General features: G+C 41.5%; 2 protein-coding genes across 2 annotated transcripts; one reads left to right on the forward strand and one right to left on the reverse strand.

The window, feature by feature from the left end:
* Window positions 1-329: 329 nt before the first annotated feature.
* GCK72_000378 (uncharacterized protein) lies at window positions 330-5,114 on the forward strand (the record flags this gene model as incomplete). Its single annotated transcript, XM_053722455.1, has 4 exons — window positions 330-421; window positions 466-693; window positions 2,616-3,170; window positions 4,817-5,114. The coding sequence occupies 4 exons, from the start codon at window positions 330-332 to the stop codon at window positions 5,112-5,114; spliced, it is 1,173 nt and encodes a 390-aa protein (XP_053591100.1).
* Window positions 5,115-5,780: 666 nt separating this feature from the next.
* Window positions 5,781-13,964, reverse strand: GCK72_000379 (uncharacterized protein; the record flags this gene model as incomplete). Its single annotated transcript, XM_053722456.1, has 8 exons — window positions 5,781-6,143; window positions 6,555-6,801; window positions 7,395-7,675; window positions 7,730-7,821; window positions 7,937-8,017; window positions 8,413-8,923; window positions 9,378-9,525; window positions 13,810-13,964. 8 exons carry the CDS (start codon window positions 13,962-13,964, stop codon window positions 5,781-5,783), a joined length of 1,878 nt encoding a protein of 625 aa, XP_053591101.1.
* Between the last annotated feature and the right edge of the window lie 1,877 nt (window positions 13,965-15,841).

A 15,841-nucleotide genomic window follows, 5' to 3' on the forward strand; every position in this document is an offset into this window, starting at 1 on the left:
CTTTCGACCCTGCTGATTACAAATCTGCAAGAGAAATCTGCTAAATGATCACGTGGACCGAGTTATGACCCGTCAAACTTTTCAATTTGTTCATGTGGTTAAGCTTTTCACGTGAACTTTAATAGTCTATCGAAATTTGTGCTGTAGAATTGCAAGTTTGACGGGTCATAACTCGGCCCACGTGAGCATTTAGCAGATTTTTCTTGCAGATTTGTAATCAGCAGGGTCGAAAGTATCTATGGTCAATTTTATAGAAGCAGTTCAACTCGGTCGTCGTGTACTTCCATTGTGAATTCCGTTGTTGTTATTTCAGAAATAGAGCCACCGCGATGCCTTCTGTCAACTCGAAGCCCTTCCCAATTCAAAAACTTCCGGAATTGGCGTTCGAGGCAGTTGTCCGACAGATAAGTACCAGAGAGAGGTGTGTATGTTTATCCGAATGTCCTCCATGTCTTTTTTATTCAGACTCTCTCTCACCCTCACTTCGAAAAAGACCCTAAATCTCCTGCTCGCTCTGAAATTTCCGAAAGATCAAGCTCATACGATTCACTTCGAGAAGGATTCCTATGGATTCATGGCTTTGATAATTGTAAAGGACCATGGCGTCGAGAAGGCACACAAGATACATTTCGGATGTGATTTCTACAAAAGAGGCAGGAAAATCGAATGGGCAGATAATGTCTTTGAAGACTGGTATGTTGGGGGGTTCTGGAAATCATACATTTATTTAACAAGGGAAGTCTTTAGAGGCGCCACTTTCAAACGGCCTATAAATTCCATTTCTGCAGTCAAAACCTGCTAAATATCTCTGCGAGCCGAGTTATGAGCTCTCAAACTTTTCATTCCGTTAAGCCTGTTCACATGGAATTCCAAATCGACAAGTAGTATGCGCAAGATATTCTTATTTTTGCAACGTACAAGCACAGGTAAACCGCTGGGGAACACAAATGAAGCCACGCGGTGGCGTATATACCGCCGATTCGGAATTCCATGTGAAAAAGCTTGACCATTTGAAAAGTTTGAAAGCTTATAACTCGGTTTGCAGAGACATTTAGCAGGTTTTGACTGCAGAAATGGACTCCTCGTGGTCGAAAATATCCCGGAGCCATGTTGGTGAGACTATGAGTTTTGAAACATGTATTTTTTGGAAGTCAAACATTTTAAGCGTCCATAAATTTACGTGTCTGACAAATTTGGGTATCGGATAGGGGAACAACTTCTAAATCCGGATTTTTTGATTTCATGGGGTTTTCGATTGAGTAGTTGGAGAAATGTCGATATTTCTAGATTTCATGATTTTGTATTATAGATAGGTCCAAATTTGCCGATACACTTGATTTTTCAAAATGCCTTCATGTGTATATTTACGCATGTAAATCCACAGCTGTTGGATCTGAACTGTTTCGAAAAGTATCTGCAAGAATCCGATATATTAGAAGCTTTATCAAATGAAGCAGTTTTTACAGGAAACTCTCGTTGGCTACCCTTACAAAACATACTATGCGCGTAACTCACTTAAAACGCAATCATATGAAATGAAAAATATACCAAAATGTAGATCACAACGAGTTCTATGTCCGTGGCTTATTACGGACCGTATGTTTATTTCTGAATGTGCCGTGGGCAGGAATAAAGTGCCAAAAAACGCAAAAGCTGTCGAAAAAACTATTCTAGCCCGGGCCGCGGCTCATTACCGAATAGCCATCCAGCCCGTACTCGGCCAGTGACATACAGTACCGCTCAAAAGTATATTAAGTTTTGGTTTTTTCAGTTGAGAAGTTCCAACTTTGAGAGTGTGTCATGGTAATACTTATTGTCCCATTAAGTAGATTTTTAATGGATCATACAGATCAAAAGCATAGTTGTCAAGGCCCGGCCCGAAGGCCCGGGCAAATTGGCGCGAAAGTCAAATTTTCAAATTTTTTCAAATTTCTTGAATTTTTTCGCTAAAAAGTCAAATTTTCGACTATCATTTAGAATTAGAAGAAATTCTGAAAAATAGTCAAAAATGGTCACATTTCAGATGAAAAATTGAAAAAATTTCGAAAAAAATTGGAAAAAAAAGGTCATTTTTTGAAGCCGGGCCTTGAAAATTTTCTACCGGCCCGGGCCTTGCCGGGCCGGCCCGGGCCTTGACAACTATGGATCAAAAGTAGAGCTCCATTTTTGTAGTTAACAACTTTTTTGTACGAACACTCCCTAGAGAGTTATGGTCATTTTAAGGGGATAGCTCAAAAATCGCACTATTTTGCACTGAAATTGGTCGATTTGAGGGAGAAATTACTTTGTCGATATGTAACTCTCTGGGGAGTGCCCATACGAAAAAGTTGTCAATTACAAAAATGGAGCTCTTCTTTTGATCTGTATAATTTACTAAAAATCTACTTGGTGGGACAGTTAATTTTACTATGACACACTCTCAAATGTGGGCGTTTTCAACTGAAAAAGGCAAAACTTAATATACTTTTGAGCGGTACTGTAGAACTCGTCGAGATCTATATTTTGGTATATTTGTCAACTTGTAATATTGCGTTTGAAGCGAGTTACGCGTCGGTCCGTGTCGGTTCATTTTGCTCCAAGTATGCTTCCCTCAAACATCTTCTTTCTTTCTGCAGGTCCGCCGTGTCTGGGTCCTACGTCGAGAAGGCCCAATCCGCGTATCGAAAAATCAGGAAACTGTTCCCGGCGTGCGAGTTGACTCTCCGATTTGTCAATTCTCAACCAGAAGATGTTCTCCAGATTTTGAATGCTCCAGAATTCAAGACTTGGAATGAAGTGAACGTTTATGAAAGCATGACACCAGAAGCCATCAAACTGATCGTGGACAAAGCGTCCCTCCAGAGACGCATAATTTGTCATAGCTCTCACGAGCTCCCCCGTGATTTCTATCATCCGAAGGCATTCGATTTCAAAGTTGCTCAATATTCCCGTGCCAAATGGGCAACTGTCGGACAACTTCTCTCAATTCGAGGCGTTGAGATGATCGGTCTGGGACAGACGAGTCTTCGAAGTGGAGATGTTCGAGTTGTGCTCAAGAAGATGCTCGAGACAGATTATGAAATGTGTGGACGACTCGAGATTTCAGTGACCGGAGGATATGATCAGGAGGAAGTGATGGGCGATACGTTGAGATTCAGTGTTTGGAATGGTGAAGAGAGCACCACTTTCGCGTGAGTTTGGGGGGAGAGGATGGTCTCCAGATCAGAGTTGCATGGAAGTGAAAATTTCTTATCCGGAAGTCGGAAGTCGGAATTAGATTTTTTTGCAAATATTCAAAAACTCCAAGAGAAAAGATTATAAAATTGGCGGAAATCAGTGGAAAATTAGGTTTTGGATGAAGAAAAGCCAATTTTCTCTACTTTTCGACCATTTTTTCAAGTATTTCTGCGAAATATACTTTTTGGAAATTCCACAGTTACGGAATGACGGAAGTCGGAAGTAAAATTCCTTATCCGGAAGTCGGAATGATAAAAATGCCCGGAAGTCGGAAGTCGGAATGATAAAAATGCCCGGAGGTCGGAAGTCGGAATTCCATGCAACTCTGCTCCAGATGACGTATTATCGGTTCACAAACAATTGCCGGGGGGTTAAAAGCGCATCTAATTGTACGGAATGGTCTCGAAGCGGAAAACATGATTTCCAGTTTTTTAGTCCTGGAAAGCTTAAAGACACGACTTTTCCAAATGCAAGACCATTCCTCTAAATTCTCACTAAATTCGATGCGCCTTTATTTTTGAAGATAATTTTTTGAAATCAGGACATATCGATAGAGAAAAACGAGAGCTTTCGAATGGTATAAAAATCTCGGTGATCCGACAAAAACTGCGAAAGTTATAATGAAAACCATTTTGGTCCAAACTCCCCGGCACGAGTTCGTGAACCGATAATAGTGGACCTCTAAGGTGTAGATGGCGACACACTTTTCGGGCAGACGGATAGTATGGATGTCTGTTATGACACTTAGTGACATATATACACAGATTGACCTCATACCTATAGGAACACAACAGACGACACTTGTTAGAGGGAAGAGAGACGTAGAGAAACATGCGGATTGCGTCATATATTAAGCAGTGGCTGGGCGAGTACTGTAGCTTTTGAGTAGAGTGGCACAGTTAGTCGTTTCTGGAGTTTTGGATTTGACACCAAACCTTTACACATAGTTTTGAACGGTTCTTAACAGTACTGGCCATAGAGAATTCTATAGGTTAAAATGATCAATTTGCTCCGCGTGTAACTGTGCTCCGCGTTGTTACAAGTGTTGGAATTTTGTATTGATTGTGTAAATCAAAACTAGGTCTAAATTCTTGTAGTTGAAAGTTTTTTGATATCTCTTCATGTTTTTGAGTTATGAGTGTGTTTTGCAGGGTAAAACATTCGTTTTTCAGAAAATAATGAAAAGGTTTGAAGCTATGTAACTTTGTCCGGAAAAGCGCAAGTTTTTTGATTTTGCATTGGCTGTGTAGATCAAACCTAGCTCTACATTTTTGTAGTTGAAAGGTTTTTGATAGCGCTGCTCGCTTTTGAGATACGCGCCTTTAAAAATAGCCTATTTCCAAAACGCGAAGGGGAGAGAGGAGGAGACGCAGAGTAACGAGACGGCCTCCTCTTTTCGCACGCTCTCTCACCCTGTTTTCTTTAAAGACGCACATCTCAGAAGCGTGAATAGCTATCAAAAAGTTGTCAACTACAAAAATGAAGATCTGGATTTGATCTACAAGATGAATATAAATTTTTCTTTATGAGACTATCAAATGAGGCTGTGACATGTGCTCAAAGTTGACAATTTTTCAGCTGAAAATGTACATATTTTCAGCACAACCGTTGTCCAGATGAACACAAAAATTGCCGAAATCCACGTCTTCCGAAATCTCGTCCGCATCTGCATGTCTTCAAATGAAGATGACCACAAAGAAGCCCGCAGAATGTTGACTAATCTCAGAAACATTATTCGTATCGACAATGCGATGGAGGGGGCGGAGCCTGGAGAGAAGAGACGTCTTCAGATGGAGAGAGACTATTTCAATGGAGATCTTCAAGACGCTTTGAATGCATTTATGGAGAATAGGAGACGTCATATTGGAAATTTCGAATTCCCGCGCCTTTTTATTTAGCTCCGTATCGTCAAACATCGTTCCAAACCTTCCTTTATTCGTTTATAGCGTGATTCTCAGATGTTGCTACTCATGCTCTTAGCCTCTCCTATTTTAATCAAAACATTCAAATTTTCTTCTTCAAAACAATTCACAACTAGGTCATTTCGCAACTTTCTTTTTTTTCCAAGAAACAAATAACTTTTTTTGGTTTTTGGGGTTTAGAAGCGCTTAGGACCAAAAATAAATACAGCAGTGTAATCAAAAGAAAAAACAAAAACTAATGACAGAGAGAAGGAATTGAACCCTGGTTGCTTTTTTGGTGGCCAGACTCGTTACCGGGTGCACCACGGTGAGGTCATTGATAAAAATTATGGCGGCGATGGTGGTGCCGCCGCAGCCGGCCCGGTAGACAACTTTTATCACAGCCTTCCACCTCCCCATTGATGTGCGGCTGGATGGCTCAATGGTTTGCGTTTTTGACCCACGTTCTGAAGGTCGGGGGTTCGAATCCGCATGCGCCCATTTCCTTTTTTCTTGTTTTGCAACTCATAAACTCACTATTATGATCCAAATAGATGTCATGTAGTTGCGAACTGACCTAGTGCACATATCTAAATATCACAAATGCTTTATTCATATGATCTACATACACACAACTACATATAAATCAATAAATAAATAATCCTAATCATCCTGTTGTTTCAAATTAAACACGGTTATCGCCTCCTCCAACATCTTAATACACGCCGTATGGTTAAAGTGTTTCGCGTCGTCCAACGGTGTTCTATCGTATCGATCGTGCGGATCCGGATCCTCCATCCATTTGCTCAACACATATTCCAGCGTGACGACGTCACCCTCGGCGGCGGCCACGTGGAGTACTGTACGGTTATCGTAATCCTTGCAATGAATATCGTGTCCCATGAGAAGGAATCGTTTGATTGCGGCGATGTCGCCGAGTTTCGTTGCGTACATGAATCTATTCTGGCCGTCATGATCGTCTTTCAGTTGGCGGCGTGGATCGATTTTCTTGTTGTCCGAGTAGATCTTGAAAATCGATCAAAAATGAGTTCAGATTCAATGAAAAATCAATAAAAAGTATACCAGGATGCTTGATACAAAAAGCAAAAAAGGATAACACTCTGTGGGAATCGAACCATGGATGCGAGATTGGCGGTCAGACACGCAACCAGGTACACCACGAAGGGCAAGGGCAAAGCGCGGCGACGAGGGTTGTGATAAGAGTTCCACTCCACCACCGGTGTGTTCACAGCTGCCACCCTTATCACGACCTTCTCGCCGGCGCCGCAGCTCCGCTTCCTTGGTCTACCTGGTAGCGAGTTTGACCGCCAATCTAGCAACGAGGGTTCGATTCCCACTGGATGCTATTATTTTTTGCTTTTTGTAACAAACATGCTGGTATATTTGATTTTCTTTATAGACCTCCGCCTCACTCACCAAACTATCATAATTATGGAAATTGTACTTTTGCACCAACTGCTCCGCAAACTTCACACCCCGCACTGTATTGCCAAGTTTGTCCAACCGCGGACTGTACAACGCGATGCCCATCACATTCGGTATCACAATAATCATGTCACCAGAGACGCCGGATTTGGCGGGAAGGCCCACGTGGAATGCGAATTGACCCGACCAATCGTACATTCCGCAGGAGTACATTAGAGAGAGCGTGTCACGGCAGGCACTGAAAATAAGAAGACAAATTTCAGTTTTTGTCTAAAAGTTGATCGATTTCAAATTTCAACAGCTCGTCGCGAGGCCGCTTACTGCCTTAGACTACCGAGTTTATATTCATCTTGTAGATCAAATCCAGATCTCCATTTTTGTAGTTTACAACTTTTTGATAGCTATTCACGCTTTCGAGATATGCGCCTTTAAAGATTGTGAAGCGAGAGTGCGTGCGAAAAGAGGAGGGCGTCTCGTTTCTCTGCGTCTCTCCCTCTCCTGCTCTCCCTCGTGAGTTTAGGTGGCAATCTTTAAAGGTGCATAACTCAAAAGCCTGCAGCGCTATCGAAAAACTTTCAACTACAAAAATGTAGAGCTAGTCTTGATCTACACAACCAACGTAAAATCAAAAACTTTGCATTTTTCCGGACAAAGTTACATCGCTTCAACTTATTCATATAAATTATATGCTCCAATCTTTAAAGACGCATAACTCAAAAGCGTGGATAACTATCAAAAAGTTGTTAACTACAAAAATGAAGATCTAGATTTGATCTACTAAATGTATCTAAATTCAAACATCTGTGACAACGCTGCTCTCCCTAAACCTACCGATTATTAATAACTCGCTCGCCATTCATCGGATTCACTCCACCGTTCGCCAACGTCGCCGCCATCACCGCCAACGAGTCACAGTTGGTTTCAATCGAGCAAATTTGAAAATAGAGATCAAGAGTGTCCTGGAGATTCAAATCCTTGGGAAATACGTTGTGCTCCCGCATGTAGTACGATAGGGCGTAGTTGCGATCGGCGGTTTCTCGTTCGGAAAGGAATACCGAGTTGTTGAATCCAATATATCCACTTCCGACAAACTTCCGGCACGCGTGGATCATCTGTAGATCAAAAGTTCGGATAAAAAATTAGGCTCCGCCCCTTTTCAGACTTACAAAGTCGAATCGATCCGCTAGAGGTGTCTGATGTTTGAGAAGTGAGGCGACAACAATGGCACCCGCATTGATAAGTGGATTGTGTGGTTTTTCTGAAAATTGGGAAGAATGTTGCAAACGCGCTCTACGGGCTTTTTTTTCGGTGGAGCGCGTTTGCAAAATGCGTTTGCAAAAAATGAGTTCAATTTTTTTGGAAATCACTCTCACTGGTTCTTGGTTTGGATGCGTGAACTTCAAAAGATGGCTTATCCATGGTACGTTCATATGACTTCGTAACATCCATAAAACCTGGAAGACACTTCGAAGATTTCGGCTTTTTTCACGTAAAAAAAGGGTTTTTGGGGCTTGGGAGCGCCTAGGAGCAAAACTAAATATAGCAGTGTGATCAGAAGAAAAAGCAAAAAATAATGGCGAGGAGAAGGAATTGAACCATGGTTGCTTTTTTTGATGGCCAGACTCGTTACCAGGTGCGCGACGGGTGCAGCACTTGGGGTGATGAATAAAATGATGGCGGCGCCGCCGCCGCCGGCGGAGACAACTCTTATCACCGCCTTCCACCTCTCAACTTTTGTGCGGCCATATGGCTCAGCGGTTTGCGCTTTTCGCCCACGCTCTGATGGTGGGGGGTTCGAGTCCGCATGCGTCAATTTTCTTTTTTCTTGTTTTGCAACTCATAAACTCACTATTATGATCCAAACAAATGTCATTGAACAGTCTTCCCGACGGTTCTTGTCCGACGTGCGCATGCAACGCCTCCGCTCCAATATCATCATGAACCAGTGCGTAGGTGAACGGTTTCGACACACTCTGCAGACAGAACGGCTTCAACGAGTCACCCCAACTCTTGCGTTGTCCATCTATCGTACACACCGACATCGCCCAACTATCCGGTGGGACACGTGACAACTGGGGAATGTACGTGGCGAGTTCACCGTCATCGTACTGTCGCACGTCTTCGAAAATCTCGCCCATATCGCCGACGAATCGCTCCCAATCCGGTATGATCATCTGTTTTTTCAACGCTTTCGTCACCACACCGATACTACTTCCGATATACTTTTTGAATGTGTCCTTCTCCAAATAAATGTGTTGTGTGCCCCAGACAAAGTCGTCTAATAGATCGGCATCTTTGATGTTTTGTATCATTTTATCGATTCGCGGATCGTCTTTTCGTATTCCACTTTCAAGAAGCGCCTGAATAAATTTTTTGTGTTGAAAAAATCTCAAACTTTGAAGCGCTGTAACTCTGTACTGAAACATGTAAATTGATCGATTTTACATTGGTTGTGTAGATCAAGATTAGGGCTACGTTTTTGCAGTTAACAACTTTTTGATAGCTCTTCACGCTTTTGAGATATGTGTCTTCAAAGTTGGACACCTAAGCTGCGCTGCGGGCGGCGAGAGAGCATGCGAAAAGAGGAGGGCGTCTCGTTTCTCTGCGTCTCTTCCTCTCTCAACTCTGTGTCCCTCAACTTTGAAAGCTTGTATCTCAAAAGTGTGCAACGCTATCAAAAAACTTTTAACTACAAAAATGTAGAGCTAAATTTGATCTACACAACCAACGTAAAATCAATAAACTAGCATTTTTTCAGACAAAGTTACATCGCTTCAAACTTTTCCATTTTTTCTCAAAAAATGATATTCTTACCTTGAAAAACCTTGGCAAATACACTTTTCCCGTCGTCTCATCTTTATACAAGTCGAAAAGCAGCTCCTGCTGATGATTCCCACACATATCGTACGACATCGATCGGCACACCTTCACCTCGCTTATCACCGTGTTCACTCGGTAGAAACTGAAAAAAAAATCGTTAGTATGAGGATCTACAGTAATCCTTGCAGGGGAAATTTGAAACGTTTAACCCTGTGAGTTGCGTTTTCTCTTTTCTTTACCCTCCGGAGTCCGGACGAAGGGAAAGACTCAGCAACACATAAAATTTTATTCGCTTTTTATTGTTTTCTCTTCTTTCCCCCGTTCCGACTGAGAGCAGGTGGAAGTTTATTACGGGCTCCGAATAAAAAAAAACCAAAAATTGAATCTTCACTTCTAGAAAACACCTTTAGAACCGCTCAAATTCAAAGTGACTTATACCATTATGCTCCTTATAAAAAACAAAAAATATTGGCGGGGGAAAAGAATCGAACCCTGGTACCGAGATTGGTGGCCAGAAGCGTTACCGGGTACACCACGGTGGGTCATGAATAAAAAAAAATGTTGGCGGCGGTGGTGGCGCCGCTGCTGGCGGCCTGGTAGACAAATCTTATCACCGTCTTCCACCTCACTCTCGTTGTCTGGCCAAATGGCTCAGTGGTTTGCGTTTTTGGCCCGCGTTCTGAAGGTCGGGGGTTCGAGTCCGCATACGTCAATTTTCTTTTTTCTTGTTTTGCAACTCATAAACTCACTATTATGATCCAAACAAATGTCATTGAACAGTCTTCCCGACAGTTCCTGTCCGACTTTCTTTTCTGAGCACAATGGTATATTTCTTATTGCATTTGGTGGCCTAGTTTTCTGAGATTAGGCCACATTGTACGTGCAATACCGCTAGAGCGAAACGAAGCGAGTAATTACTTTTTTCCTTTTTTCAATTATAAGTGCCTTCTACTCCCCTCGTCTTTTCGTGTTTCCCGTTTTCCCTTTCATTTCTTCACTTTTTTTTGCTCCAATTCTTTTTTAGTCCCTAAACCAACACACTTTTCTTCCTCCCATTTTATGCGGAAAGTGTGTGTCAAAAAGTAATCCAAAAAAGCCCCCCCCCCCCTCGACCACTTTTTTCCCCTTTATTCTTTCTTCTTCGAGACAGAAAAGCCATTACGTGTCGCGCTTTGGGGTCCACCCATTCTATGGAAGGGGACACTCATCATTCAAAAATGAGCGAAAAGGAAAGTGGGAAATATAAATCCTTTACTAGGGAGTGGCTCACACAATGGTTGGAGATACACAACATGATATATATCGCCGGAAAGCTGACGTTTCCCTGATTCCGAAAGGAAGTCAATATAGACTGGAAAAGCTTCAAAAACCCATTTTGACACATTTTGATGACCAAAAACAAGGACTACGAAAAATAAAAAAGAAGAAAAAATGCAACAAACCGAACCATAGAGTGTCCACCTACTACCATACCTGTAACCCCCTCGACCATTCGACCGCTGGTTTAACTATTCCCCGAATGGGTTCACGTGTTGCGGCAACACGCGGGTTGGAAACTCGAGTTTTAGCACTAAAATTTACCCAAACTTTGGAGCCGGATTTCTCAAAACTGGGAGCGCCATTGCAAAAACTGAATATAGATTCGGAATCAGGGAAACGTCAGCTTTCCGGCGATATATATCATGTTGTGTATCTCCAAACATTGTGTGAGCCATTCCCTAGTTAGTGTGGGGGGAGTAGAAGAAGAAAAAATGGGATTCTTTACTTATCGCCCCCCCACATCAGTACAGTCCCCCACGTTGAAATTTACCTAGGAAGAGCCCCCCACCCAGTACAAAACAGGTGGGGGCATTTTCCTCACGGCGGGGGGCTCTACTTCTATTTCTGTATGAAACAATGACCCCCCACCAGTACAAAGTGGGGGACGATTGTTCAAGAACCTGGTATTCATGACTTATCGCCCCCACCCCCCTAGAGCCCCCCACCGGGAGTGGAGTCGTAATTCTTAATTTTTATCTTTAGCTGTAATCATTTATTGATAGCCCCCCACCATTGAACATCGGTCCCCCACCTATGGATTATTAGACCCCCATCATTGAATATAAGTCCCCCATTAATGACTTAAAACCCCCCATTGTTTAACAATAGACCCCCATCATAGAACATCAGGCCCCCACTATTGAATTCCACACTATGAATAAAACAAATGGGACCCCGTTTTCAGACTATAAGCTTGAACATCATAAATATAAATTATGCCGAAAATGTCTTTCCGGGTCTTTTTACCTAAGCCTGAAGATTCGGGTATAGTTGAATTATGTTGGACAAAATGGTTCAGGAGTATAAGCGAAAAAAGAGAAAAGGGAGGGGGCTAATGTTCAATGGGTGGGGGGTCAATAATCAATCAGGTGGGGGGCTTTTCCCAGGTCCTTTTTGGGGGGTCATTCTTCAATATAGGGGGGGACGAAAAGTAAATATACCCGAAAAAATTTGCATAAATGAGAAAATGAGATGTGCCGGAAAACCATGATAGAAGCGTTTAGAATCAAAAAGAAATATATCATCGTGCTCAGAAAAGAATGCAAAAAATTATAGCACTCAGTGGGAATCGAACCCCGGTTGCGAGTTTTCTGGCCAGACTCCTTACCAGGTAAGCTACAGGGGAGAGCCGGCGGCGCGGCGGCGAGAGACGTGATAAGGGCGGCAGGCGGCGGAGAAAGGCGGCGACAGTGGAACTGTTATCACAACCCTCGCCGCCGCGCCTCCACCTTTGCCCCCATAGCCTACCCGGTAAGGAGTCTGACCACTAATCTCGCATCCGGGGTTCAATTCCCACTGCGTCCAATTCTTTCTTGCATTCTTTACCGAGCATAGTGGTATACTTTTTATTGAGTTTGGCTTATGAGAAGTGCTTGAAACGAATTTGAGATTTCAAACTTCAAAAAAAACTTAGTACATAGAGTGTATTAAAAGGAGAATAATGCCTACCAAAACCCAAAAAAAAGGGGTCATATTTCAAAGAGCACGCATTCAATGACGTTGTGAAAGTGTGAACATGTGACATCTTTCGAAAAGGAAAAAAAGGATAAGCAAATGACTGACATCTTCTCAGACTGAATGACTGAAAAAAGAGAAAAAGAGAGAAAAAAACATGTAAATGTGGGGAGAGAGGAGGAGAAGGAGGATATAGATGGATGACGACGGAACATGAGAGAAAAAAAAGAGAAGCTGAGACTTATTTTTTCTGAAAAAAGAGAAAAAAGGGGGGAATTGAGTAAGTGAACCAAAGTTAAACTAATTTGCTTTTCTCGAGATATTACGAAAGGGATTAGGTTAATGGTTAGTAGAAGGTCGTGGCCTAGTTTTTTTTGAAACTTCGAGTTTTTAGGCCGTCTCTCTGAATTTGGGAACAGGGCGGCGTGAGAGACGAGAAATTCAGTGGATGGCCCTCGACTCGGTCTGGAGTTATACGACGTGACCTATATCATTGTAAAGCTGTGAAAACGCTGATTCCAAATATATATTCTGTTTTTGCCCTCGAAGCCTAGTATTCGAGAAAAACAAGGTCAAAGTTTGGACCCCCTTCGATGATTCCCGCCCACGCGAATAGTCCGTACGAATTGAAACTATTATTTTCTCACGAAACCGGAAGTCTAGTGAAGCACGTTTGCACACGACTTTTTGGCAGGCTGCCAATTGAGTCGCCGCTCAGCCAAATGGCCTTTTATAATATTGAACTCATAAAAAAATGAATTTTTGATTAAATTTGTTACTGATTTTACTGGAACGCACATTCTTCATATGAACTCTTTCTATGACCTTGTGAAATTAGAATTAGAAAACCCAAAGCTCAGAACAATTTCAGAATGTGGTGGTTTTCAGTCACCATCAAGTTCCATTTGATAGGAACTTTGTTTTTTTTTGATAGCGGTGGCCTAGAAAAAACCTCGGTTATCTTGAAAATTGAGTGTAAAACCCTTCAGAGATGGAGTTAGACATTGAAAATACTACTATATGAATTTCCAAAAAATTGTTCATTTTTTGAGTCCAAATTCAAAATTTTTTTAATTTTTAAAGTTTTAAAGATTTTTTCCAATTTTTTTCACATTAAAAAATTAAATTTGCCATTTTTCCTCCTGACTTCACCTATGACCCCATTTCTTACTGTCTAATTCAACTCTTTGCTTATTTGAAACTTCAGTATTCTGCCAATTTTAATTTGCCGCCAATCACAACACCGCGGCCGAGAATTTCCTAGGCCAGCAGCCATCAAAATTTGAAACGCGCATAACTTCCTTCAAAAAGCGATTTGAGCTGTGAAAAAACTACCAATAGAATCACCAAAACTTGGCAATTTTTTTTGAATTCAAAATAAAAAAATTTTGGAAAACTTTTTTTTTTCAATTTTTTTTTTCGGTTACCTTACCTCGGCTTCGTAAACTGCACAACCGTCGGTGTTCTCGGTTTTTCTTGCGTCATAGTTGATGTGGACGGTCCGTCTTCTTCTTCTTCTCTAGAAATAGGCTCCGCCCCCTTTCGATCCACTTCCTCTGACTCCGCCCCCTCATTGTTCTCATCCATTGGTGGCGACGGGCGGCGGTAATACGAATTGAGAAATCGGAGAAATCGCGTCGGAAGTAGTGTAGTCCACGAGGAGGAAAACGAAATTTTTAGAAAAAAAAATGAAAAAAATGAAGGCGAGGGGGAGGGTAAAAGAGAATGAGAATGAGAGAGCAAACACAACCGGCGGACGGAAAAAGGGGGCGGAGTTTAGGGGGAGAAGAAGACGTGGAGGGGCGGATTCAGAAGATGAAGTAAAGGGGGACGGAGAAGAAGAAAAAGACAACTTTGATATTGAATGCATTGGATAGGATAGAAGATGTCGTGTGAATAATTCACGTCGTGTCTTCGTCTAATTTGACACGACTATTCCTTGATACAAGTTGTTGGATGATACATGATGGCCTAGGAGTCCAAAATTGTGGGGATGTTAGGCCAGCAATTTTCGGCCACCAATCAACACTAGATATTGGCGGCGGAAGAAAAAAGTGGATGGTGGCCTAGAAACTCAAAAGTTCGGCCACCACCAATCCACATAAATATCCAGGGAGACCTCGAGAAGAGGTACATGGCCTAGAAACCCAAAGATCGGCCACAACACACCCTGCAGACGAAGGAGAAGAGAAAACCGTTGGCCTAGAATTTCAAATTTTGTAAACCTTGGCTATCCAAAAACTGAGTTGATGGCCTAGAAACCCAAACACAGATCGAGTCCCTGACTTCTATGTTAAAAACAGCAAGCTCGTGGCCTAATTTTCCGAGAAATTCGGATTTCTAGGCCACTAGTGTGGAAAACGCGGTTACGAATGTTTTTTTTTTGTTTTTTTTTTCAAAAAATTTTCAGAAAATTCTGATGGTTTTTTTGTTTGTATTTTCGAAATTTTTGCTTAAAATACTTCGATTTTTCAGCTTTTCTAACAAAATCAGTGGGAGTTGGACTAGTCTTTCAAAAGTCAGTTTTCTATATAAAAGACGCAAGTTTTAGTGATTTTTCGTTTTTTGGAAATTTTTAGTTTCTTTTTCCAAGTTGTCGTATTTTTTAACCAGATTTACATCGTTTTTATTCTAAATGTTTCAAATTGTTTTCAGTCTGGCCCAGACTTTTTTCACATCAATTTTTTTTTGCAAACATTTTTTGTCTGAAAATGTTCCATGTTTTTCTTATGTAGGTTGTTGAAAACCCTTTGAAATCTACAAAAAAATTAGTCTCCAAAACAATTGTTTTTCAAAAAATCAAAAAAAAATTTCAGTACTTATTCAACTGCGCTCCACCGAAATACCCTTGAAAAATGTCTCTTTTTCTCTGAGTCTCTCAATTTCGCACTCAATTTTCTTCGGTTTCGGTAGAGCGCGGTTGTAAGACGCGTGTCGTGCTAATACTCCTCAAAAAACCATTGAAACCTACAACAAATCAGTCTTAACAAGATTTTTTTCAAAAAAAAATTGAACTTTTTTCAGTACTGTACTTCCAGACCGAACGCGCCGGGAGAATTATACAATTTTTTTGCTGGAATTTTTGTATTTTTTCACTGAATTTACGCTGTAAAAAATCCAAAAAACTCACAGTGCTCCTCCTCCTCCTCTAAATGCTCCAAGTTGTGCGGTGGCCGTCCTCATTTGAAGAATCATTTTTCTTGAGATCATTTTTCAGAAAAAGTATAGTATTCGAAGGGGCGCCGCCTAAATATATTTTCTTTTTCTTGTATTTTCCCAATGAGACAACCACTTATCACAGGTAACAAGTAGCAGTCTTTAGTGTATTTGTTTTCTTTTTTCGGGAAGAGAAAAGAGAGAAGCGAGTAGAAGAAAATGTGAAAAATGAGGGGAATCTCTTTCTATTTCTTATCATTTTTTTTTCTTTTTTTCCGGGGGGACACCACGTGGGAAGAGAGATGACG

The sequence above is a fragment of the Caenorhabditis remanei genome, chromosome I (genome assembly GCF_010183535.1).
Source record: "Caenorhabditis remanei strain PX506 chromosome I, whole genome shotgun sequence".
Classification (NCBI taxonomy): domain Eukaryota; kingdom Metazoa; phylum Nematoda; class Chromadorea; order Rhabditida; family Rhabditidae; genus Caenorhabditis; species Caenorhabditis remanei.